General features: G+C 34.8%; 3 protein-coding genes and 1 long non-coding RNA gene across 9 annotated transcripts in view; 1 reads left to right on the forward strand and 3 right to left on the reverse strand.

Moving 5' to 3' along the window:
- Positions 1-9,481, reverse strand: part of LOC127868348 (E3 ubiquitin-protein ligase RNF34-like) — a 179,967-nt gene extending 170,486 nt beyond the window's left edge. Inside the window, exons 1-5 of one of the 2 annotated variants that reach the window (XM_052410034.1) lie at positions 9,213-9,449; positions 4,993-5,133; positions 3,649-3,900; positions 1,487-1,651; positions 342-543 (exon numbers count right to left, since the gene is read on the reverse strand). In XM_052410034.1, the coding sequence (XP_052265994.1) occupies positions 342-543; positions 1,487-1,651; positions 3,649-3,900; positions 4,993-5,133; positions 9,213-9,272 (820 nt within the window). In that variant the 5' untranslated portion in view covers positions 9,273-9,449. Of the gene's footprint in view, positions 1-341; positions 544-1,486; positions 1,652-3,648; positions 3,901-4,992; positions 5,134-9,212 lie in introns of both variants that reach the window. The other variant, XM_052410037.1, reaches the window with a different exon arrangement.
- Positions 1-27,897, reverse strand: part of LOC127868355 (vacuolar protein sorting-associated protein 29) — a 198,177-nt gene that overhangs the window by 136,466 nt on the left and 33,814 nt on the right. The window lies entirely within an intron of this gene.
- Positions 1-27,897, forward strand: part of LOC127868350 (ketohexokinase-like) — a 192,927-nt gene that overhangs the window by 126,742 nt on the left and 38,288 nt on the right. The window lies entirely within an intron of this gene.
- Positions 18,286-26,014, reverse strand: LOC127868361 (uncharacterized). Its single transcript, XR_008044090.1, has 2 exons — positions 25,772-26,014; positions 18,286-20,178 (listed from the first exon to the last, which is right to left on the reverse strand). It is a non-coding gene; the product is annotated as an uncharacterized LOC127868361 (long non-coding RNA).

Raw genomic sequence — 27,897 nt, forward strand, 5'->3', positions numbered from 1 at the left:
ATTTTCAGCTACCACGTAAATCCAGGCATTGTCAGTATTTTTTTAAATTAATTGCAGATTTTAGTTATGCGGATAGGCAGGCAGACTGACATGACAGATGATGAGCAAACCTCATAGTCCGGGCCATTCAAATGGGCAGGGGACTTTAGTTAAACGGTAATTTTTATACGGTGTATAACACTTTAAGTTAAGGAACATTCCTATCATAGTTGGTTACAATCTGCTAATAAGTAGCAAACAAAAACTTCATAGACATTCTCGACAGTGAATGAACATGTCAGAAAATTGGTTCTAAGGTTCTAAGGTGCAGACTATATAACGATTTTGCCCATATTTTGTACCTCTTTGTTTGTTGATTTCATTGGATTTCCACAGCTGTTTTACTCTAACAACCAGTTCTTGTCTTTCTCTACATCCTTTGAAATCAACAAAGTTGTTCACAAGAAGGCGTTTTAGACATCTGTTACTCAGTTCATCAATTTGGTCCTCAGACTTCACGTGTTCCAGTCGAATATGTGGATTGTCAGCAGTAGTTTCTTTTGTCTGAAGTTTGAAACAAAAAATGAACATTTATTATTTTTGCTTAATTCTTAGACAGTCCTCCATTTTTTTCAAATAATTCATCCTTAAATATCTAAATGGAGTCATTGGAATAAAGTATCTGCAAACTGGAAACATTATTCAAACACAAAGACAAAACCATGTTGTATTTATACATATTAAACAAAGGAATACACAAATATGAACAGGTACAGCCAATAGTATGCAAGTTTATTTCTGCTGATTTATACTATCACTACCAGGTTATTTAGGGATTCAAGTCAGGATGTGTTTACCGTAATTACTCTGAGTTTTCGGACACCCCTTTTTTAGCCAAAATAATTAATTTTAATGCCTCTATATTTGGGGAATAAAGTCTTAATTATCAGACAGTCAATTTTAAAACTGGCAGATGAATGCCAGAGGGCAATCAACCATTACATTTTTGTTTTTGGGTCAGTAATAAACAATGGTTTCTTTCAACATCTTTTGAAATTATATCGAATTAATAAAGCAATAAGTTTAATGTTTTTATTTTTATGTATAATTTCAGATAAGTGATTTCGAATATGTTAAGTTGTATTGTATTTATTTCAAAGCACAGAAAGAAGATTACAGCACAATAAAATTATTGCACATTGTTTTATAGTTTTTATTTCAATTTAATAGTTGACAAACAAACATAACACACATGTCTCTAAATTTTCAGGCACCTGTATTTTTTAAATATATTTTTCGTATCTAAACTTTCAGACACGAGAAGTAATTATTTTTAATTGTCGGAAAACTTAAGAGTAGATTGAGTTATCATGGCTCCACCAGCAAGTTACACAATACATTCAATCATGCCTGGTATCTCTAACAGAGACTAAAACACTGTTTTACAATTAAATGTTATGCCAGTAACATTTTAACACCAGTGCAACTTGTGTGAAATCCACCCTACCTCCTGGGTATCACTTAGTTGTGATGTGTTTGATTCCTCGGCTGTCTGCCCAGTTCTGACGGTGTTTGGCATATCTGCACTAGGTGGGGGTGCGGGCTCACTGTCTCGTGGTGTCCCTGTGTTCTCAGATGGTTCTGGTCTGCCCGGTATAGTGGTGGTCTCATCCTGAAGAATACAATCTTGTATGTCTCACACTACAATTACAGTTTGTATTGTTTCTGTGACAGCAGTATTTCATAAATTCAATGTTTGTAGTATGTGAAGACATAACAAGGGACAAAATTGTCACAAAACCAGGTTTTCAACTCAAAGTGTGACCTTGGCCTTGGAGATATCGAAGAAATTCTTTCCCCCGACAAATGATTTTAAAATCTCACCATGAACAACATAGTTATGGCCCGGACAAGCTCATTTATGGCCATTTTTGACCTTTGAACTCAAAGTGTGACCTTGACCTTGGAGATATCGACATAATTCTTTCCTACGACACACCGTCCAATGATGGTAAACAAATGTGCCGAGTGATTTTAAAATCTCACAATGAACAAAATAGTTATGACCCGGACAAGCTTGTTACGCCCGCGCGCCTGCCAGCCCGCCCGCCGACATTCGCCAATCTAATAACCAGTTTTTTCCTTCAGAAAACCTGGTTAAAATGATTAATTACTATAATCAGTTCAAATAGAGTTGAAATCATAGGCACAGCTCTTTTTTAATAAGGGAAATCACGTTAATCTGTTCATAAACACTGCAAATACTCATACGTATTAAATGTTATACTCATATGTATTAAATGTCTGGTTAATCTACATCAATTTATTATGCATACAACAGTTGTTTCTAGCATTTTTAACCAGAGTACTTTTTAACGATTTATTAATATTTTTCAATTGGATTTTATGCATAGCATTTGTCAGATTATAAAATCCTAATTAAATTATTATATTATATGTTATATATATAACATATGCATATATATATAACATATAATATAATAATTTAACTAGGATTTAATGTGTACAGTTAACTATGCTACTTCAATATCTTTTGGCTTATATATCACAATGGTGATCTTGCAATATTTCTGTTAGTTACAATGTACACAATAAACATAACAGCAATAAAACTCTACCATAAATTTACTTATTGAAAGAAAGTATTATTTGGTTATGTCTCAGGCTTCAAGCTGTTATACCAAAAAAAATGGTTAGTCTCTTAGTAAGAAACATAAGGGCCCAAACATTGCTCACTTCTGTAATGCAGCATGGCAAGTTTCAACCCGATTGGCAAATTTGTAAAGGAAAACCTGATGTCTCAGCTCAAATATCAATCTGTGTTCTTTATGGTTTCAGGGAAGTTATTTGGGTTATTATGCTATATAAATACATTGCACACCACACCCAAGTCAGGGCCAATGTTGAACGCAGGGTAATAATGTGAACAGCCCGAAATATGATGTTTCACACCAAATAATAAAACACACTTAAAACTTGTAGATTCAGTTTTTTTAAAGTTACATACTTTTAACTCTATGTAAATAAAGAAAGCCTGAAAGCATGGCCAGTTTTGACCCCCAGGGAATGCATTTTACAAACTTAGACTTAGAAGACTACCACTTTACGCTGTTACAAATACTAAAGCCCTGACCTTTGCAATTTGACAAAATAATATTTTATTCAAGTTATTGCCTATAAAAGTAAAAGTAAAAGAAATAATGTTACCCATGGGGTGTGACAAGTTTTTTCCATAGGAGCAAGATTTCAATGAACTTGAGGAGGGCCCCAGTACGTTGTTACACACCAAATATTAAACCCCTGAAGATTGCAGTTACAGAGAGCATGTTTGTGTAAGGTTCACTTATTAAATCTACTTTAAGCTCTGTTGACCTGTATATGCAGCAGGCTGAAACGATTTTGGCAGCTTTCCGCCACTCAAAGATCATGCCTATTATGTTTTAATAAAATCTGTCCAGTCCCTAGGAGATGTCGATCTTCAATACAAAGTTGCTGAAAGACTGACGTATGAAAATGCAAAATGGGCAAAAGGGGGTCCCATAAGCTATCCATGTGAATTAAACATGTGAGCTAAATAAACATCCTTCAAATTATCACACTATGATGCCTAGCCTGCATTTAAATGAATGGTTTTGAAAATGCACTTACTGCATATCCATTTGGTGTGTTGCCATAGTACGAAAAGATGAGATCAATCAACTCTGTCTTTTCGCTGCATGTGGCAGTGTTGATGTTTTGCTTATGGAGCAAGGCTTTCAGATCTTTGACTTTCCACATCATGAGCTGTGCACGAGTGAATTTCCCATTCACTAATATGTAACATTTTTTACACTGGGAATCCAGACCAGAACGTGTAGCACAATTTGAGCAAAACATCCTACCACAGTCTTTGCAATGAGCCTGTAAGGGAAAATGTCAATTGTTAATTTATTATTTAACATGAAATGATGCTACTAACATATAAGGATTTATTTTAAATTAATTTGAGCATGTCTGATATGAGCAGATTTTTTCCAATTGATTTTAGACTTGATATAAAACACTTTCATCACCGGTTAATAACAAATCTATATAGTAAACTGCATACAATCTTTTATGCTAAATCTTAAACTTTACAAATGTTATTATCAACAAGTGATGTGTTTGTCAGTAACACATTGCCCCCTATTGCGCCGCTTTGAAGCCATATATTTGACGTTTGACCTTGAAGGATGACCTTAACCATTCACCGCTCAAAATGAGCAGCTCCACGAGATACACATGCATGCCAAATATCAAGTTGCTGTCTTCAATATTGCAAAAATTATGACCAATGTTAAAATTTGGACGCCGCTTTGAAGCCATATATTTGACCTTTGACTTTGAAGGATGACCTTGACCTTTCACCACTCAAAATGTGAAGCTCCATGAGATACACATGCATGCCAAATATCAAGATGCTATCTTCAATATTGCAAAAGTTATTATTGTAAAAGTTTAAACAAGGTTAAAGTTTGGAGACAGAAAGGCCAAAAACCACACTAGAATGTTACATATCATATATTCATCAATTGAGCTTTGTGGTTTCAGCAGTGTGTCAGAAAGCATTTTGGAAAAAAATCAAGTTACCATTACATTGTAAGTGTTCTTTTTAAGAAAATTGCAAAGTCTAACCCCCATAATTTCATAAAAAATCAATAGAGCAGAACTAAAATCAAACTTGATCAGTAAGTCACGAAGATTAACTCCCACGCCCAAAATGCAAGAGTTAAGAAACAAAATGCCAGACAGACACTGCAACTCCTATATACCACCCTACCAGGGGCATAAAAAATTAAAGTCATTTTGCTATATGGTGTAACCAGTTTTGATCCCATGTATCCTGATTTGATGAAACTAATAAGAGGCTAAATATAAAAGGTTACATACCAAACATTACACATGTAATAATCAGAGATGATTCTTGCTTATAAATTGTATGATTTTAAAAATACTGTCTACTTAGAATGCAACCTGTTTCACAAATATTGGAATCAATGCCCCACAGTCCTGACATTTGGGTGGATTAAAAATGCTTTCAGCTGCTGCAGCAGGGTTGATATGGACACTTGTTCTTCCACCTTCATGCTCAAGTTTAACTACGCCTGCACCCATCTGTAATACAGTTAATGGTAACATAAATATATATATATATAAAGAAGGATTTTCCTTTGCAAACAGTTTATTGGTTTGTGACAAATGAAAAACATGCTTGCATGACTTGCTTGGTACAATGCTAGGTACAATACTTTATACATCACCTCTTAGCAGGTGGAAATGTGCGCATGCGTGAGATGAAGATGGCCGCACATTTGTGAGCTCTACAAAAATTTGAATATTTTTGCGTATTTTTACGGTATAATTACGAGTTCAAAATAAATTGTCTTAGTCTGTGTGTGGATTGCGAAATCTACTAACGAAGGATATCTCTCGAATTCTCCAAAAAAGGATAATTGATTGACAAAGTTGTGATTTTCTCGTGTCTCCTTTGTGTCTTTGCGACTTTTTTTGTCTCGTTATGGGTCAATGTTACTAGTAAACTATACGTGTTCGTGGATTTTGGTGACTGTTATTGATCAATCAATGTGTTTACCTATCTACCTGTGTATACCTGTTCAAAACAACAATAACTTTTATCGGAGTATATTAACTGCGTCGTTGTGATATTTTCCACAATGTCAGCCAACAGAGTGCAAATAATGCACCCAATAACAAAAAGAGGACCAAGGACGAAGCGTCTCCAGGCTCTATAAGTGATCAACCCGACAAATGCAGCCGCGCTTCCAATCAGTCACCTACGCAGCTATCAAGTGTCCCGGAAGTGCCATCTACACCGGTGTATCAAGCAGCAGGCCCTTACTTTCCACCCCATCTACAATACGTTGTTCAACACCATCAGCAAGGTATCGTACCGGGTTACGGAGTTGCCTCTCCTATTCCACTAAGCACTTCCGGTTCACCGGTGGCCTCACATCCCTCAGCCGCCAATGACAGTAATTTTCTGACTATTTTACATAAACTTGAATCTATTGAATGTAAATTGGTGAAGCTTGACCAAATTGAAAGTGATGTCGGCAAAATTTCCAAAAACGTAACCCGTGTTGAAGCCAGAATGTGCATTATGGGAACGAACTTCTCTAAACTCGAAACCAAATTACCCCGGTAAATGATATTGAAACAAGTCGGCAGTTTGATAGTCAGGAATGTCATGATTTAAAAGTAAAACTGTCTGTGTGAAATAATTGCGTTACAATCTGCGAAACAACCGTCAAAAAAAGCAAAAAGCTTGAACATTCAGTGGAGCTGGAGCTGGGGCGGCGGTCGCCGCCCTAATATTTTCGGCAAAAATGAAATTTCGGCAAAGACCTTTTTTTAATTTCAATACCCGTATATTTGAAAATATCTTTACCACGAAGCAAGGTAATCACGCTTTCGCGGTTATGACAAGTGTTTTGTTGATTGCCATCACCCGCCAGCAGTAATGTACGCGTCAATTATGTTGTTAATTCATCGGTCTCTTTTATACCATAATCCCTTTATTATTGAGTAATTAAACCAGTGAATCTTTAATTGTAGGTATGCTCTAAGACTTTGCTTCTTTTTATTAATATAAAGGAAAATATGGCATGAAACAAATGTGACTATATTAAATAGTCCTTAATTATCACAAAATTAATGCTATATGGTAATATTGGTTACAGGGCTTACTCTGCCATTCGCCAAATTAGCCAATGGCTACATATTGACCTATTTTGCTAAAGAAAATTCTACTTGGCTACAACTTTTTCTTCATTAAAACTTAAAAATAGCCCAAAATAGACGAATTTTGCCAAAACAAGGCGAATTTGGCTAAAGAAAATTTTTTGAGCCAGGGGAAGCCCGGTGTTACTGTATATACTTGTATAAAAATACATCAAATATAACTTAATACTAGCATTTTAATTTGACTGTTAGTATATGTTTAATCAGTATTGACGTTACATGATCCCGATTGTTGTTTCCCCTGCTACAAATTGAATATTTAAGAATTTTTTGATACACATATTTATAATATGCAATAAGATTTTTCATAGAAGCACCGCACCAATAATAAATTAATTTTAGATATTCATTCTTTAGACATGTCGTGTACAGAACTTCATATTCATTCTTTTTTGTAAGTTATGGACAATGCCATATGTTTATGCTTTATCCACATACGTTCTATCTTAATGATGAGTACAGCAATCTTAACAGTGTGTCTAGAATTTCAGTAATGAATATATTTTAGTTAAATATAGGGCTGACAATGGTGTTAAACCGAATCCCAAAGGTTATCAAACTATGCCGAACCTTAAATTCATATTATGAAATGATTTCATTTATATAACCATATATAATATTACATTTTATTTTGATAGAGAGGGTTGGTATATAGGTGGGGCGAATCGTTATAAAACATGGGGCGAGTCGTTATGGGGCGAGTCGTTAAGGGGGCGAGTCGTTACATTACCATTAATAATCAATTAATTTGATACTTGAAAGTGTCAAACTGCCATCTTTAAAATAGGTCCTTATTGAGCTGTAGATTCTTATTGGCTATTTCAATTTCAAGATTTTAATACTATAAATAGCCTTTTAACTGACATTGCAGGTGAGGTAAATTTCTTGTCAGTTTTTTCAACAGCCAATGTAGTTTGGAAAATACTCATAAATAAAGGAACACTACCAATACATAAAAGAGGCAGCATTTAATAATAATGTATGTAGATCTGATGCATTACAATATTGACCTGTTTTTGTCACAGTTTTGATCAGCACAACACTGATGACTGTGTCAAAACTTATTTCTGTAAAGAACTGCATCATGTAGGAATTTTTTATCATGTGATATCATTCGATCTCTATAACCATGACTCAAAAAGAACCCATGACTCAACAAGAACCTTCCACATTCCAAATTGGTGAAAATGGTACTGTTAAAAGAGTGTGTAATTACTGGCCAGCCCATGAATTGGCTTTTATTATGTAAAACGTATATACCGACAGTGTGTTCAAACTTCCAAATTATTTCGAAAGACTGTGCGGTGTAGTGGTTGAGCATATGGTTTTGCTGATGGAAGTCCACTGTTCAAAGCCTAGGACAGGAACTTTTATATGCTTGTCACTGTACTGACAGGCAAAAAATGTAATCTCATGTGCCCTTTTTATCAAACTTACTAGTCACAAAATGCCTTTATAAATATAAGGTATGCCTCTTTTACATTTTAGATTAAACACTACAGATTCCTACTCTATGTGCTTCTGAAGAAAATGTTTGTTTATCCTTCTAGCTGTGAACCTTGTTTTAAATTTAAGGCTGATTTTTAATTTTTAACCTCTAACAGGTGAATGAAGTAATCCAATATTCACATGCACACTTTGTTGAGAATATGCTATATCCAACTGCCAAGCATTGGGGACATATGTATTAAAGGTGTCCAGTCATTACACCCCCTGGACGTTACACCCCTGGTCATTACACCCTCTAAGCCTGGACATTACACCCACCAAGATATTGATTAGAAAGGTGTAATCAACTTATGAACCACTAATTGGATTTGTCATGTAAGATGACACTGATGAGATTAATGGTTGCTCAAATTATTTAATTGAGCAGCCATCATTTAAAACATTAATTTTTATTTCACCAGAATAATATCTTCAAATGAATTTTAATAATAATGGTGTGAACAAACTCCTTTAATTTTAGGTGTTATTATTACACTTTGATAATTAACAAATTATTTGAAAAGATCAAAGAACAATGTTTTTCACACCAAAAATTTGTTATTTCCTAATTAACACTGCACATAAATAAGACAGACATACAGACAAACAAACAATAAAAAACACTTGGACAGACCCCCATTGGACACACATTAAAGCAGAAACATCATTATTCAAGTGAAGTGTGCCCCATGGTAGGTGTGATCACACCTTAGTTACCTAATCAATTATGTTTACATCTTGGTGGGTGTAATGTCCAGGCTTAGAGGGTGTAATGACTAGGGGTGTAACGTCCAGGGGGTGTAACGACTGGAAATCGTATTAAACTGTAGTTTGTAACTTCATACATGGAAATATGTCGACTTTGTGTGGTTAAAATTAAAATAAGTATTTACTATTAATTCAAAATCTGGTTAAGACATTATAAATGTTCTGTGTTACTTTACCTGGGCAACACGAATACAGGTCTTTTGAGACTTCTTGTTCTTACTCAAAGATTTTCCCATGTAATCGCAGAGGGGACTGAGAAGTGAGATCAGCGAGAATTCAATTTTCGTTTCTATTACAAATCGGAATTTCCCCAATACCTGGATTGCCTGGAATTTGTTTAACTAATCTTAACATCTAATAATAACATCTGATCTTTTGGTGTGTTTTTGCTGATGTTATTATAACGAAAAAAAAATCAATATTAAATACTTTATATCACTAAAAACAAGAATTGTGTAAAGAAAAGACGGTCGTGTCTATATTGGATCCTAAATAAATTGCTACAATGGATACCAAATCTATATATTTGCAGCATCGTTTACGACAATGTTTTTTTGTTTAATAAATTATTTGAAAAGAAAATCGCTGTTGATAAAGACCAAATTTAGATTAAAGGGTGTCAAAGTATCAATAAAACTGTTGATATGCACAATGCATACATGCCATACGTCCCGGATTGTCCGGGACAGTCCCGGAAATGAAGAACTTGTCCCGCTGTCCCGGAAATCTGTCAAATGTCCCGGAATTTACACAATCCATATATACATGTACCTTATCTTAGGCTTAACTGCACCTCGAATCTGTGTATATCTGCAGCGTCTCCATGACAATGCCTACCCGAATAGGCAGACTACGCTACGTGTCAAAATCGATCAATTAACAGGGGTCCTGTTATCAAATCGATTGTCTCACGTTCGCGGTCAAACCGAAAAGGCGGCATTGTTTAATGTGATTGTTAATTTACTTTAATCTACTATGTCATTATTTCCCACTGCGTTAGGGCAAAGGATAGTTGTTCACACATCTGAAGTCCAACATCGCTGAGTGAAAAAATTAAAAGCAGTTTATGTTCGCACGTTTAACCGACAAAGAAGTTGAGTAAAAAAGTAAGCATATAAAAATGTTATTGTGATTGGTTGTATGTATTGTGAATTGATTTGAGTTGACGATCTAACGGTACTGTATTGTTGTATTTTTTATTATATAAATTTTATAAATGAATAAAGGCGTATCAACAACTACGCGTTACACACCGGTCTTAATAACAATAACGCAGTGACGTCACCATCTATGTTTAGAACGCTTTCACTGAAAACACGTGGCTTGTATCTAGTAACGGAAGTAGTAATGTTTAATTTGACGTTAATAGAACAAGTGTATTTCGGATAGAATTTCGAACTTTTGCAAATAACGATGCGAAACAAAAAAAAACGTACCAAAAATGCATATGTCTATAAATATCGCTACATTTTATACATGTCCCGGAAAATCGGCAAAAGTCCCGGACAATTTAACTCAATGTCCCGGAATAGGTCTGCAAAATTATGGCATGTATGCACAATGGCTACCAGTAAAATCTGTCTTTTCAACCGAAGTACCGCTCATCAAAACAAAATTGTATCCATTCTAGACGATTTCAAGAATCTAGCCAGCTGTATTGATACGTACCAAATTTGGATCCATTCTAGACAAAAAAAATCAAGAGTCTAGCCAGCTCTTTTGATAGAGTCTAGCCATCTCTATTGATACCGAAATTGGATCCGTTCTAGACGATTTCAAGAGTCTAGTCAGCTCTCTTGATGCTTACCAAAATTGGATCAATTCTACATGATTTCAATAGTTAACCAGCTATATTGATACTTACCGAAATTGTATCCATTCTAGACGATTTCAAGATTTAGCCAGCTCTATTGATACTTGCCAAAATGGAATCCATACGACAATTTCAAGAGTCTAGTTCTATTGATACTTACCGAAATTGGATCCATTCTAGACGATTTCAAGAGTCTAGCCAGCTCTATTGATACTTACTAAAATTGGGATCCATTCTAGACGTTTTCAAGAGTTAGCCAGCTCCATTGATACTTACCAAAATGGGATCCATTCAAGACGATTTCAAGAGTATAGCCAGCTCTATTGATACTTACCGAATTTGGGATCCATTCTAGATGATTTCAAGAGTCGAGCCAGCTCTATTTATACTTACCGAAATTGGATCCATTCTAGACGATTTCAAGAGTCTAGCCAGCTCTATTGATACTTACCAAAATTGGGATTCATTCTAGACGCTTTCAAGAGTTAGCCAGCTCCATTGATACTTACCAAAATGGGATCCATTCTAGACTATTTCAAGAGTATAGCCAGCTCTCTTGATACTTACCGAATTTGGGATCCATTCTAGATGATTTCAAGAGTCGAGCCAGCTCTATTTATACTTACCGAAATTGGATCCATTCTAGACGATTTCAAGAGTCTAGCCAGCTCTATTTATACTTACCAAAATTAGATCCATTCTAGACGATTTCAAGAGTATAGCCAGCTTTATTGATACTTACCAAAATGGGATCCATTCTAGACAATTTCAAAAGTCTAGCCAGCTCTATTGATACTTACCAAAATTGGATCCATTCTAGACAATTTCAAGAGTCTAGCCAGCTCTATTGATACTTACCAAAATTTGATCCATTTAAGACGATTTCAAGAGTCTAGCCAGCTCTATTGATTCTTAATAAAATTGAATCCATTCTAGACGTTTTCAAGAGTTAGCCACTCCATTGATACTTACCAAAATGGGATCCATTCTAGACGATTTCAAGAGTAAAGCCAGATCTTTCACCGAATTTGAATCCATTCTAGAAGATTTCAAGAGTCTAGCCAGCTCTCTTGATGCTTACCAAAATTTGATCCCATCTAGACGATTTCAATAGTTAACCAGCTCTATTGATACTTACCGAATTTGGATCAATTCTATACGATTTCAAGAGTCTAGCCAGCTCTGTTGATGCTTACCAAAATTTGATCCAGTCTAGACGATTTCAATAGTTAACCTGCTCTATTGATAATAACCGAAATTGTACATTCAAGACGATTTCAAGAGTTAGCCAGCTCTATTTATACTTACCAAAATTAGATCCATTCTAGACGATTTTAAGAGTCTAGCCAGCTCTATTTATACTTACCAAAATTAGATCCACTCTATACGATTTCAAGAGTATAGCCAGCTCCATTGATACTTACCAAAATGGGATCCATTCTAGACGATTTCAATAGTATAGCCAGCTCTATTGATACTTACCGAATTTGGGATCCATTCTAGACGATTTCAAGAGTTGAGCCAGCTCTATTTATACTTACCGAAATTGGATCCATTCTAGACGATTTCAAGAGTCTAGCCAGCTCTATTTATACTTACCAAAATTGGATCCATTCGAGACGATTTCATGAGTATAGCCAGCTCTATTGATACTTACCAAAATGGAATCCATTCTAGACAATTTCAAGAGTCTAGCCAGCTCTATTGATACTTACCAAAATTGGATCCATTCTATAAAATTTCAAGAGTCTAGCCAGCTCTATTGATACTTACCAAAATTTGATCCATTCTAGACGATTTCAAGAGTCTAGCCAGCTCTATTGTGTACGTACTAAAATGGGATCCATTCTAGACGATTTCAAGAGTATAGCCAGCTCTATTGATACTTACCGAATTTGGATCCATTCTAGAAGATTTCAAGAGTCTAGCCAGCTCTCTTGATGCTTACCAAAATTTGATCCCGTCTAGACGATTTCAATAGTTAACCAGCTCTATTGATACTTACCGAATTTTGATCCATTCTATACGATTTCAAGAGTCTAGCCAGCTCTGTTGATGCTTACCAAAATTTGATCCAGTCTAGACGATTTCAATAGTTAACCTGCTTTATTGATAATAACCGAAATTGTACATTCAAGACGATTTCAAGAGTTAGCCAGCTCTATTTATACTTACCAAAATTAGATCCATTCTAGACGATTTCAAGAGTCTTGCCAGCTCTATTTATACTTACCAAAATTAGATCCATTCTAGACGAGTTCAAGAGTATAGCCAGCTCCATTGATACTTACCAAAATGGGATCCATTCTAGACTATTTCAAGAGTCTAGCCAGCTCTATTGATACTTACCAAAATTTGATCCATTCTAGACAATTTCAAGAATCTAGCCAGCTCTATTGATACTTACCAAAATTTGATCCATTCTAGACAATTTCAAGAGTCTAGCTAGCTCTATTGATACTTACTTAAATTGAATCCATTCTAGACGTTTTCAAGAGTTAGCCAGCTCCATTGATACTTACCAAAATGGGATCCATTCTAGACAATTTCAAGAGTCTAGCCAGCTCTATTGATACTTACCAAAATTTGATCCATTCTAGATGATTTCAAGAGTCTAGCTAGCTCTATTGATACTTACTAAAATTGAATCAATCTAGACGTTTTCAAGAGTTAGCCAGCTCCATTGATACTTACCAAAATGGGATCCATTCTAGACAATTTCAAGAGTATAGCCAGCTCTATCGATACTTACCGAATTTGTATCCATTCTAGACGATTTCAGCAATACACTGCGCTGATAAGCCCTTCACAGTTTTCGCTAATTAACGAGTACATGTATATATAAAAACCATTACAGGAACATTGTAGTATCAATGTGTTTATTATCACATGTATGAGTTATATAATATATATATATAGTTATAGTTACTATGCAGCTTTATAGTGTTTATAGGATGTAACATCTTTCAACAAAAATATGTGTTTTTAAATAGTTATTTGAGTGGAAATTAAATGGCTATTTTCCTTTTTGTTTAATTTGGCTGAAATGTGATGATAATGTTTAAAGTAAATAAACTACCTAATTGCTTAACATAATCATAATTAATTTGAATACAATTAAGCATGAACTGGGTTTAGCTTTTGAGCCGTTTTGGCGGAAAAGCCCTACTGATTGCTAGGATGACATTCAAATCCTGATTTTACGAAATGATGTTCGATCCATTATTTCTATTTTTGATTAATACGGTCAACAGTAATAGCGTTTCAACCACTATTTATTCCATGGTCGTGACTGCGATTAATTAAACTAATACTTTTGATAATGGGCGATTTCCGAGCCACTTTATCCAAACTGAAACTTATTACCAGCCGGTATGAAATTTCAAAATAACAAGGGCTGTTTGTAAAACATGCATGCCCCCCATATGGGCTGTCCATTGTAGTGGCAGCCATTGTGTGAGTACGATTTTTGTCACTGTGACCTTGACCTTTGACCTAGTGACCTGAAAATCAATAGGGGTCATCTGCGAGTCACGATCAATGTACCTATGAAGTGTCATGATCCTAGGCAAAAGCGTTCTTGAGTCATCATCCGAAAATCATTTTACTTTTTCGGGTCACTGTGACCTTGACCTTTGACCTTGTGACCTCAAAATCAATAGGGGTCATCTGCGAGTCATGATCAATCTACCTATGAAGTTTCATGATCCTAGGCGTATGCGTTCTTGAGTTAGCATCCGAAAACCATTTTACTATTTCAGGTCACCGTGACCTTACCCTTTGACCTAGTGACCTCAAAAACAATAGGGGTCATCTGCAAGTCATGATCAATCTACCCATGAAGTTTCATGATCCTAGTAGGTGTATGCGTTATTGAGTTATCATCCGGAAACCATTTTACTATTTTGGGTCACCGTGACCTTGACCTTTGACCTAGTGACCTCAAAATCAATAGGGGTCATCTGCGAGTCATGATCAATCTACCCATGAAGTTTCATGATCCTAAGCGTATGCGTTCTTGAGTTATCATCCGGAAACCATTTTACTATTTCGGGTCACCATGACCTTGACCTTTGACCTAGTGACCTCAAAATCAATAGGGGTCATCTGCGAGTCATGATCAATGCACCTATGAAGTTTCATGATCCTAGCCCCAAGCGTTCTTGAGTTATCATACGACAACCACCTGGTGGACGGACCGACCGACCGACCTACCGACCGACCGACCGACATGAGCAAAGCAATATACCCCCTCTTCTTCGAAGGGGGGCATAAATATTATCCAATATAAATGGGCTAGCAATCATACTGGAGCAACATGGGTTTTATCTCTATGTTTTGTCGACTGTGTTATCTGTAGCATGTGTCAATTGTTAGATTTTGTTGGGTATCCGTTTTATATTAATTACAAGGGACAAAATTGTCACAAAACCAGGTTTTCATTGTGAAAAAAAAATCTGATTAAGGGAGACAACTCAAACTGAACTTTTGAGATGAACAAACAAAATTAACCCCCTTTGTAAGTTTGTTTCAAAATAAATCTATTTTAAGTTGTGGTGACCTTGACATTGGAGATATTGACGTGATTCTTTCGTGCGACACACCGTCCCATGATGGTGAACAAATGTGCCAAATAATTGTAAAATCTCACAATGAATGACATAGTTATGGCCCAGACAAGCTCATTTATTGCCAATTTTGACCTTTGAACTCAAAGTGTGACCTTGACCTTGGAGATATCGACGTAATTATTTCGCGCGACACACCGTCCAATGATGGTGAACAAATGTGCCAAATGATTTTAAAATATGACAATGAACGACATAGTTATGGCCCGGACAAGCTTGTTCCGCCCGCCCGCCAGCCAGCCAGCCAGCCAGCCAGCCCGCCCGCATTCGCCAATCTAATAACCAGTTTTTTCCTTCGGAAAACCTGGTTAAAAATGTATTCAAATGCCATTTCTTTTACTGGTTGTGGGCATTTATTCAAGTTGCGTTTGATGAATCCCAGAGTTTGTGAAGCTTTCTTGGTAGCGTTATCGATACGAGTGTTTAATTTCAGATTATCACAAAGATCGACTCCTAAGTAAGGGTGATGTTAAAGATTTTCGAGGGTTTCGTTATTCATAGTATTGTAGTCTTTTCTTAGTGGAGTTGGAGATATTCATGATGGCGCATTTTTTCGGCGTAAGCTGTATTAAGCCAGCTTTTCACCCTGACTTGACCTTTGTAAGTCTCCAATAATACTAAAATAAAATTTCCCGCGGCTAGGTACGAATGAATACACTTCATTTATTCCATTGGCTGATTTGAGTATAACACCAGAACATTGGAAACATATCCGCGTCTTTGTAACACTGTTTTACTGCATGAAACAATTTTATCTCTAATGAAAAGGCTCAATAGATAGAACAGTTTTACAATCAATTTTCGACATAAATACAGTTTGTGCGTTCACCTTTTATTTTCAGAGAATTACCAGCGCAAAAGCGTTTATACTAAAGGCTATGTTGTCATATTTAGAACTTACTTGCATTGCATTTCAACCCGCGAGGTTTCGGGTCAATTCGCGGCCATTTGTGAAAGTCAGAGTTTATATACAGTTCATCACCGGAGTTCGCAGAAGGGGTTGCGATCATTCAACACCGGTCTTACTGACAATACCGTAGTGACTGTAATGCATTGCATTCTAATCCGCAAGGTATCAAGGTCAGTTTGCGGTCAGTTGCACAAATCTTTATATAAACGCCGTCTCGTAAACTTTGTGCACTTGAAGTCTGTTTTGATCAGAAAGATACTAAATAAAGATATTCGGCGATATTATTGTGGTATGTCAATCATCGATTTTTAATATGGTTTCAACATTTGCATGATAAGGACCAATTTTGATAAAATTAATTAGAAATTTTTATCCATTTAGACCAGTTTATTAAGCATGAGCACAATAATTCACTATACTATAATTATGCAATTAAATAAGATTCGAGTATTGCCGGCTGACCTATATGCACTCGTTTATTTTCATGTTTCTTGTGTTTTTCTATTCTGTAAATATAGATATCTGAGTAATAATATCACATAAAGCAAAATAAGACACGAAATCTGGCGCAACACCCTGTAATTGATTTGCTTATGATGTAGCTAAGAACTGCGCAGAAAAAAGGCATCCGCTACTTTTTACCTCATAGAGATAACTTTTGATCGTTCATAAACATCGACCACAATCAACGCTGTATATCTTTTTTAAAGATATTTCTTGTTAACATTAAACTCCATCTGCCAAGATTTGCTCCAATATAGGTTTATATTTTCCATATTGACAATGAGTTTCATGTAAACCTGATGAATATTATTTTGTGTATGTTCCTCTTGTGTATAATTTTTTACCCTGTTAATCACTAGTATTAAATATTAATACTATCTGATACAGAGAGGTTTGTAAATAACTTTCAAATAATCAGAACCGTATATAGTGATATTTATCTTAATTATTAAATAAAGGCTGTTTTTTTTTTCGTTATTTTATTATTTAAATATATAAATTTGTATTGCAATTATGGTGTGTAGTTAATTTTAAACTTCTAAGTTGAATAACTGTGCTAAATTTCTCTGTACATGATTCTAATATCTGTTTACATCTTACTAAATTATAGGTCAACCCTCAGCAGATTGAACAGCTGTTTTCAGGCATATATACAGCTGTAGGTCATGATCTTACTAATTTTTCCACTCACTTTAACACTCCAGTCCTTGTAAACATTATCTACTATGGTTGAAAGTGTACGCAGTAATTTTAAATTGCTGGTATAGGTAAAAGTGAAGTATTCTAGTAAGAATATATTAATTTATTTAAATTGTTGTGTTTTGGGTATACAAAAGAAATTAAATCTCAGGAGCAATTTTTCTCTGATCATTTAGTAGTAAGTCTGCACATTGGCCTTTAACCAAAAAACAACAACACATTGCCATGGTAATTATGGCAGTACTTATTATTTTCACTAGTTTGTATGTTTCAAGTCAAACCGGAGTATGTACTGAGAAAAATTATAAAAGTTGTTAAAGATAAAAAATGGATCAATAATGTTTTTTTAAATAGGTCCCAGAGGGCCTGTGTCGTTCAAACAAATACCATACAATATTCAGATGCAACCTCAATTGCAGGCTCCTTATCTTTGTTGTTTAGGTCATAGGATAATAATAGTTTTTATAACATGCATATAAGGAAAACGCCATGGTCCCCAGTGTATAACTAGACACAAATTGAAAATCAACTCTTGGTTGAACCCTCAACAGGGATAGAACCACTGACAACTGGAGTACTGGAGTAAAAGTCTACTGCTTTGACCACTCGGTCACTTGTGGTCATACAATGTGGAAGGTATTTTATACTTTATATAAGCAATTCTCGTAGTTTCACAAAATATAACAACGACAACAGAACTTTCCATATTATTCAATCGTTTTGCATTGCAACGATTTATAATTTTATAAACCACTATAGTGGTGGGCGACATAAAAATCTGAAACAATTTTGACAATTTACAAAAACTTGAAAAGGCCCCTTTAATAAAAAGCAAAAAGGTGTGGCTTATTTTCATCCCTGGGACATTATATGATCAATCAAAAATATTTTGACAATGTACAGAATGAATCCAAATTCGGTCAGTATCAACAAGGCTGGCTAAACGCTTGAAAATGTCCAGATTGGATCCAATTTTGTTAAGTATCAATAGTGCAGGCTAGACTCTTGAAATTTTATAGAATGGATCCAATTTTGGCAAGTAACAATAGTGCTGGGTACACTCTTGAAAATGTCCAGAATGGATCCAAATTCGGTCAATTTCAACAGGACTGGATACACTCTTGCAAATTTCCAGAATGGATCCAGTTTCGGTCAGTATCAATAGAGCTGGCTAGACTCTTGAAATTGTCCAGAATGGATCCAATTTTGGAAAGTATCAATAGAGCTGGCTAGACTCTTGAAATTGTCCAGAATGGATCCAATTTTTGTAAGTATCAATAGATCTGGCTATACTCTTGAAATTGTCCAGAATGGATCAAATTTTGGTCAGTATCAATAGAGCAGGCTATACTCTTGAAATTGTCCAAAATGGATCCAATTTTGGTAAGTATCAATAGAGCTGGCTAGACTCTTGAAATTGTTAAGAATGGATCCAATTTTGGTAATTATCAATAGAGCTGGCTAGACTCTTGAAATTGTCCAGAATGGATCCAATTTTGGTAAGTATCAAGAGAGCTGGCTTGACTCTTGAAATTGTCCAGAATGGATCCAATTTTGGTAAGTATCAATAGAGCTGGCTAGACTCTTGAATTTGTATAGAATAGATCAAATTTTGGTAAGTATCAAGAGAGCTGGCTTGACTCTTGAAATTGTCCAGAATGGATCCAATTTTGGTAAGTATCAATAGAGCTGGCTAGACTCTTGAATTTGTATAGAATAGATCAAATTTTGGTAAGTATCAAGAGAGCTAGTTAGAGTCTTGAAGTTGTCAAGAATGGATCCAATTTTGGTGAGTACCAATACAGCTGGCTTGACTCTTAAAATTGTCCCGAATGGATCAAATTTTGGTAAGTATAAATAGAGCTAGCTAGAGTCTTGAAAGTGTCCACAATTGATCCAATTTTAGTAAGTAACAATAGAGCTGGCTTCACTCTTGAAAATGTCCAGAATGGATCAAAACTCGGTCAATTTCAACAGGACTGGATACACTCTTGCAAATGTCCAGAATGGATCGAGTTTTGGTCAATATCAATAGAGCTGGCTACACACTTGAAATTCTCCAGAATGGATCCAATTTTGGTTAGTATCAATAGAGCTGGCTAGACTCTTACAATTTCCAGAATGGATCCAATTTTTAAGTATCAATAGAGCTGGCTAGACTCTTGAAGTTGTTCAGAATGGATCCAATTTTGATAAGTATCAATATAGAATTTTATGGTCATTAGTTATTGTTTCTCTCCTTCACTTGCTAATGCTCATGTGCTATTAGCTACAAGCATGTGAATTAATATTGCATGTTTGACTTCTTGTTCATGATGTTGTTGAGGCATGGTCAAGGTCCTACTTCTTGTATGTTTAAATTTCTATTTGAAGTTTATTTGCTGTTTATTTTCAACTTTCAATCACAATAGTAGATTTTTCTCTTTATCCGTCCATGGTCTGTTGCAATATTTTATTTGCATGTCCACTCTTTGATTTCTTCATTCAAGCCTCTGTGTCCACACAAACTTAAAGAAATTGTTCTAATTACTGTCCCCCTGGGCAATATTGGATGTAAACCTTCTGGCATGAACGCCTTGCTCAACAATCTGCAAATTAAAACCAGAAAATCCATTACTAAGTTGCATCACTTTAAAAAACAAACAAACAAAGGGGCTCTTTAACATACATGGTGTCACATGAATAAAATACAATGGAAAGGTCAAATCTGTTCAAACCTGTTCAACATACATGAAAGTGTGGAGCAATTTTGAAGGATATTTTAATTAAACATGATACTGCTTATTAATCTACATCTCTTGGCCTTGTGGTTTCATTGAAAATGTTTTCAATTGTCACTGTTTGTTTATTTTGGTTAAAATCAAAACAATTGGCTGCTAATTAAGATTTCTGAGCACCAACGTTGTTTCAGGTAAGATAATACATGTATATGATTAAAATAACATTTACAGACACCACAGTGGATAACAAGATGATGTTTTAAGCTAAATATATAAGCTATAAGTCACTTTGTTTCAGAGACGATTTTTTGCTGTTATCACTCTGGTTGACTTGCTAACATAACTAATGAATGATATGCAATGCTTTCGCTTTGAAAAAAGAACAGTTCAACACCTGAGCACGGAACATTCCATGAAAGTTTTATCATGGATCTCTTAGTGTTTCAAAAGAAAATGATATCAGTTATTTCAGTTAAAGATGTTAACACACCACCACAGAAAATTACCATTAACAATATCTCATAATAGATCATTAACAGTATTTCTTAAACTACTCCAGATGATGATCAATCTATTTATCAAGAATAATGTACAAGTCATTAATTGCAATTAACTTATATTTGCAGTCTCTTGTCTTTTTTTACTTATTTTCAAATTCATAAATTAATGTTAGATTACCAAAAGTTATAATAAATGATATGCACATGCTGCCTATCACAACAATTCATATATTTCATTATTTTATTAAATTTCAGTACATCTGAGTTCCACTCTGAGTTCCACAGGTGGTTTTAATTTAGTATTTGTTTTTATCAGAGTTCGTGAATCTGCAGTAACAGTATTATTAACTGAATAGATCAATTCAATACAGGGAAAATACTTGTAGATTTAAGGCTAGTAGACCTACTGCCAATGTATACATTTTGGGCCGAATCAACTATGATACCTTATCTGATAACAGTTCATATTAATCTATTATTTTAACTCTAAATTTCCAAATTTTTGGTGTTAACAACACATCTTTCACAACGTCACTGGAATATTGACTGAAAGCGGTCACCAAGATACTGTTTTTTTTCTTATCACCCTACTGAAGTATGATTTCATTTAAAGCCACACACCTTGAAATTTAGCACATGTTGATCAATACATATAGATGCAATTTAAAAGTGTGCAAAATTTTTTCTTCAATCTATAGCCTTGTTAGCAAGTAAATTTTTATTCTGTTTAATTTTAAAACCGAAAGTAGAATTTCTTTACGTGTACGTCCGTTTCGTCAAACACGATTATTTTTTAGTTTTAAAGGGCAAAAAAGACGGATTTCTACTTTGTAACCAATAGATATATTCTTATTGAGATAGATAAAATTAAATCTAAAGCCTAGTTAACAAGTAATTTATTATTTTTCAACCGGTACCGCTTTTAAAACCGAAAGTAGGATTTCTAGACGTATACGTCCATTTTCGACAAACGCGATTATTGTTAAGTTTCAAAGCGCAAAAGAGACGGATTTCTACCTTGTTACCACCTGATATATTCAGCGATTTTCCCTGTCCAATTGGGAAAAGTACCCGTACCGGTCCAATTGGGAAAAATCGAGTCGTGAAACCTCAAAATTGGGAAAAATCGAGTTGTGAAAACCTCAAATTGGGAAATTGGTGTATTTGATTTTTTGCTCCCAAATACTTTAAAATTGATAATAACCAAGTGTTTTCAAGTTTTCAATATTATATAAACCTAGGTTCAAGCTATAGATCTGCAAAGGGAAACTAAGAAAATGTTGCTTAAAAAAAAAAAAAAAAAAAATTTTTTTTTTTTTTTTTACCTTTAATTGGGAATTTAAGGACAGCAATTGGGAAATTTGTATTTTTTTCGTAATTGGGAAAGTGCCGTTTACCGGTACTTTATAAAGAAGGAGGAAAATTGCTGTTATATTCTAATTGGCATAGATAAAATATGTTTCTTATTTATACTTAAATTTACTATGCCATGTATTTCATTTCAAGATGTGTGGCTTTAAAGCACACCTTGAAATGAAATACATGTTAATCAATACATATAGATGCAATTTTAAAGTGTGCAAAATTGTCATTAAATCTATAGCCTAGTTAGCAAGTAATTTATTAATTTTCAAACGATACTGCTTTTAAAACAGAAAGTAGGATTTCTATAGACCAGTTCACGTGTGACGTCACCTGCACCTGCATGTTTACATCCGGACTACATTGGTAGGCAAAAGAAAGACACAATCAATTGGAAGAAATAGAGCGTGATCGTTCATATTTACACGATTTTATTTTTTAACATGCCAACAAGTTGTTCTACTTTACTGAAACACAGATTGAAAACAAGCAATAAATAGATCAATTCCAAATAAACAACCTATAAAAATTAACTAAAATGGTATTTGTCTGGGAAAACTAACACGTTGACACATTAAATAAACATTTAATTAAATTAAATGCAATATTTTTCATTTCATTGTTTGCATCAATCTTAAAATCATGTAAGCCTTTGTATTACTGTGTTTAAGTTCTGCATAAACCGATTATCGCGTTTTTATCAAAGATTGTGAAGACTTCACTAACAACATGGTGTAAACCACACTGGGTGGCAGATGACAGTCTGGGCATTCAACACATTTGAGGATACCACCATGTCTTCTCTTTCTGGTAGTATTAAGCAGTCATTTGGTTAAATTATTTACCGCTGAAATACTTAACAGTTGCTTAAATTAGATATGTTACATATTGTACAAATTAAAAGTCATGTCCAATATGGATTATCAGAAATTGTAAGCAGTAAAGATATTAGCCCGTTTCATTTATAAAAAATAAAGTATTCAATAAGTATATAATTTACGTAGAAAACATTTAACGTATTTAGCGGGTATCAGTTAATTAAAACCACGTCATTCTGAATGATTCTGTATGATGATTTAATGTTACAGCAATGCACGAACGACATCATAAAAACAAGAAATTACGCTTAACACCAACGGGGGTAAATAATGTTTTCAAAAAATAATAATAAAACAATATGTATATAGATATATGTGTGTTAAAATGTTAAATATGTGTCACGCATACTACTAGTAACAAGTTTTCAATATACATGAATACACAGTTCAATTCGCATCATGTAAAGTTGTGTTTTTCAGCTGTATGTTAATTTTCCTCAATAGTGTCATTCTCTGTACAAAACCCATCAAAATTAAAATAACATGTAAATACCGTCATGCACTTTGCTTATAATAGGGCTTTGAAGTACATTTTCAAAGCACCCCTTACACTTTCTATCACTCATTTTTATCACACTAGCGTACTGATGCCATTGATAATTATTATTTTATAATTAGATGTATTATTATTGTAATTTATTGAAGCTTTTATGCAAAAAATAATACCGCTAATACATTATAGAGCTCTTTGTTGTGTCAAATTGCCGGTCTTTCAGTCTTCAGACAATCTTTACTTTGATACTTATGACGCATTGTTTTAAGATGCAAATAAATGTATTAATAAATTCTTTTTGCACTAAATATTATATTTTTGAAATATTATTTAGGTGTTGTTTTTTCGGACCTTCTTTCCGATTCATTTACTAAACAAGTGTCGTTATCCATATGTTTTGCGCTACTATAACCCATGCTTTTGCCTACCAGTGCATTGCGCATGTGCAAAAATCAAAACAATAACAATGAACTGCTCTATATGTAAATTGTATACGTCCATTTTGACAAATGCGATTATTTTGAAGTTTTTAACCACAAACAAAATGGATTTCTACCTTGTAACCACCATATATATTATAATTTGCATAGATAAAATATGTATCTTATTTATAATTAAATTTACTATGTCAAATAAGTTGTGTGGCTATAAGTAATTAACTGCAGACTCAGTCACTCTGTTTTAATATATTCACAAATGCCAAAATGGGGGTACGCCATACATGCCATAATTTTTTAGGTCCAAAGCGGGACATTCCATAAAAAATTGTCGGGACATTTGACCAAAAAGCAGGACACCTAAAACGATCTATCATTCCACATTTACTATAGTCAGTATAGTACTAACAAAAACTCTTGATACTTTTATTCAAGACATAAAACATCTGATATGAAGCATGAAATCTTAAACATAACAATAACAGTTTTATTAAATTAGATAATAGCAAACAACGAAGATAATATTCATCTGTTTAAGAGTACAAAATCTAGAACATTACGACAACAATACTCATTATATTAATTTCAATGGCAAACATTAACGCAGGGGAGGCTATCCAGTTGACTGAAAGTACGGGTTACAGTACACTATCTACCGAACAGTGACATCAGTTACACACGGAATGCGCGGCCGTACACATTTCCGTATTTTGTTTTCTTCCTATATACACAGATTAAACTGAATTGTGAATTGTCAGGCACTGTATTGGGGTAGTGTCAAACTGTCATGAATAACAACACGTTGTTTTTATTACAATAACACAAGACAAGATGGGTAACTCTTTTACTGTTTGTTGCGATGTTTTTTTAAGCATGTGTCCATGCGCAGTTTGTTACTTGTCAATTGCCGCGGTTTAATTGGAGTAGGGTCAAACTGTCATGCATAGCACCTCATTGTTTTTAGCTTAATTGGAGTAGGGTCAAACTGTCATGCATAGCAGCTCGTTGTTTTTATTACAATTACACTAGACAGGATGGGTATCACTTATTGGACTGTTTGTTGCGATTTTGGTATATTGCACATTCGGAATATCCCGCTATATTGGAACTAAACATTGAATGTAAAAGACTCATTTATGACGTAGCGTTAATTTTACAAAACAATTGTTTTGTAAACCGTTTCAAACAAATACAAAATAAACACATTTTCAACATTTATTTCATTATAATAAAACTATCGATAGCAATAAGCGACCACTATCTTGAAGACCACCATGGTGTGAATGCCTGATGAAATCAATAATTAGCCGATAAATCGCTGATAAGGTGTCATAAACAACACTGGTACACACGATAAGTAGAATCGTATTGTTAATTGGAGGGCAATAAAGGGATTAGCGGTGTTAAGTGTTAGCGAAACAGAGCTTGAATAGCGAATTTTATTGGGAACCTATACACCTTACATCGTTTTTTTATGAATGTCGGGACAAATCGTCTCATGGCGGGACGGCGGGACAAAGGGCCCAAAAGCGGGACTGTCCCGCCGAGATGTATGGCATGTATGGGGTACGCGTGTGACCGTGCAAAACATAGCTTTACCTTTTAACATACAGGCCTTCAGCAAAGAACTTTGACCACAAGGCATCCCTGTGCCTGAATCTTTAATTTATTACATTTTATAACCAATTTGTGTTGCTTTGATTCATCAATATTATGTATTTAAAATGACATGAAAACATTTATAATAGAAAGATTCATCAGCTTTTAAACGACTTTTTATTTTTAGCCTACCTGAATTTTCGCAACAGTTTTTAGTTCCAATTCAATTGACGACAATTCGCTTCACTCTTATAATTTTATTTAATCTTTAGCCCATTCTGGACCGTCGAGAAAAATTCGTTCCCTTCAGCATTCTTTGACAGACTTGACAGACATCTTGGAAATACGACTACTTTGCGGTGAGGCCGCCTTTTTACGGCCAACTTTAGTGGTATCCTATATAGCAAAATAAAAGGATCCATTCTAGACTCCACGAGAAAAAGACACTAGTAAGGTTTCAATTGTTGACTTCCGGTCTGTGTCAACGTCCAATGTCAACAAAAACAGAAAGGAAGTCAAATCGGACAGAATGGAAAACACATCAATTTAGAACTTAGTCTGGTTCCCAGCTTCTATTGTAACCAAATATCTTTGTATACAAAGGGGCAAGTAATCCAGACTAGTCAGAACCGACTTCAAGAACGCCAAAAGTGGGGGAGAAATTTTTGCAATCGTTATAGATCTATCCATAAGTCGTTTAAGCAAGTGATAAATTGCCTGTAAAAAGCGAGATTCATAACTCATGAAACAAAAACATGATTACAATTTGTGGCCCCGCTTTGGGACGAGACGGTGAATGCGAAGCAGAATAAGTCATATAGACCACACGCGCAAACTAAAATTTACATACTAGCATTGTTATTCAAAACAAAAAGCGATGACAAAAATAGTTATTAAATATGTAATATTCGAAAATAGCCAAACTTGTATTTCTAAAAAGGAAGCAGCCGAGAACTGCCATTCGTATCAATGTATCTGGGTGTGAACCTTCCCGATGATCTGTTGAAAGTGTTCGATGATCTTTTGAAGAATGCTTACATAGCAGCACTGCTTGAATAAGCAAACAACGCTTACATCAGAAAGAACTTAAGGACCACTCATCATATGTGGTGACCCGATGATACCCTACAACGCCATCATTCATTAAGCTAATATCGGACCCGTATATTGCCGCGATCAACAACCAAATGGAAGTTATACAGTTTTTTTTGAAGCAAGATATAATTCATTCGTTGATGATGAAATGTTTTCGGGAGTTCATCGTATGCATATAACTATGCTCGTTCATCAAAAATGCATCGCATTTTTTTCTATATGAATAACGAGTAACGAGTTATAACTTTGAGTAACTGATTAAACTTGTGGTCGTTTTTTTTTTCATACGGTAGTTTTTCAATCTCCACACAGATCGAGTTGTCGTTCCATGCTCTCAAACAACCTCCGAGATTTGAATGGAACCAGCATAGCTGGAAAAATTCCTGCCTTGGTTTAAACATATTTATTCCAGAATGTGTTTAACAACATACGTAACAAGCATCTAAAGTTTATAGGATTGGAACGTTAGCTAGGCTTCAAAAGCAGAAGTACTTAATGACTTCTTCGCTCAACAGACATATATAGATGAGTTTGGTCACGTTCTACCGAAATTTGCACCCATTTAAAATCAACTGTCACTTTTGTCTAGAGTAATAACCGCTATCGAAGTAAAGGACGTTTTTATGAATCTGTCTTTGGGTAAAGCTTGTGGCCCTGACGGTATTTATAACCAATTTAGTTGTAGAGGCATCTAATGAACTAAGTCAATCACTTTGTGATCTCTTGAATATGTCGTTGTCGTCGTCATTCAACAGTACCATATGATTGGAAAGCGCCAAAAGAATGTGCACTATTAAAAAGAGGACGTTTCCATTCCCTCAAATTATCGCCCACTTTCACTTCTAAATACAATGGAAAAAGTACAAGAACGCATTATCTTTAAACATGTATTAACTTCTTTCGAAATTATTTTTTTCACAATATTTCAATCCGGATTTATGCCAGGTGACTCGACTGTCAACTAGCTTACGTACCTTTACAACACGTTTTGTAAAGCACTAGATGATGGATTGGAAGTCATGGTTTTGTTTTTCGACATAAACAAAGCCTTTGATAAATTCTGGCATAGTGGCCTTTTATTAAAACTGAAACGCGCCGGTATCAAAGACAAACTTTTGAGCTGGTTTTCTAACTATCTGCAACACAGGGTAGTGGTTCCCGGGACCTCATCTTCCCTAGCGGAAATCAAGGCTGGAGTTCCACAGGGCTCCATTCTTGGTCCC

Source organism: Dreissena polymorpha, chromosome 2, assembly GCF_020536995.1.
Source record: "Dreissena polymorpha isolate Duluth1 chromosome 2, UMN_Dpol_1.0, whole genome shotgun sequence".
NCBI classification, from domain to species: Eukaryota; Metazoa; Mollusca; class Bivalvia; order Myida; family Dreissenidae; genus Dreissena; species Dreissena polymorpha.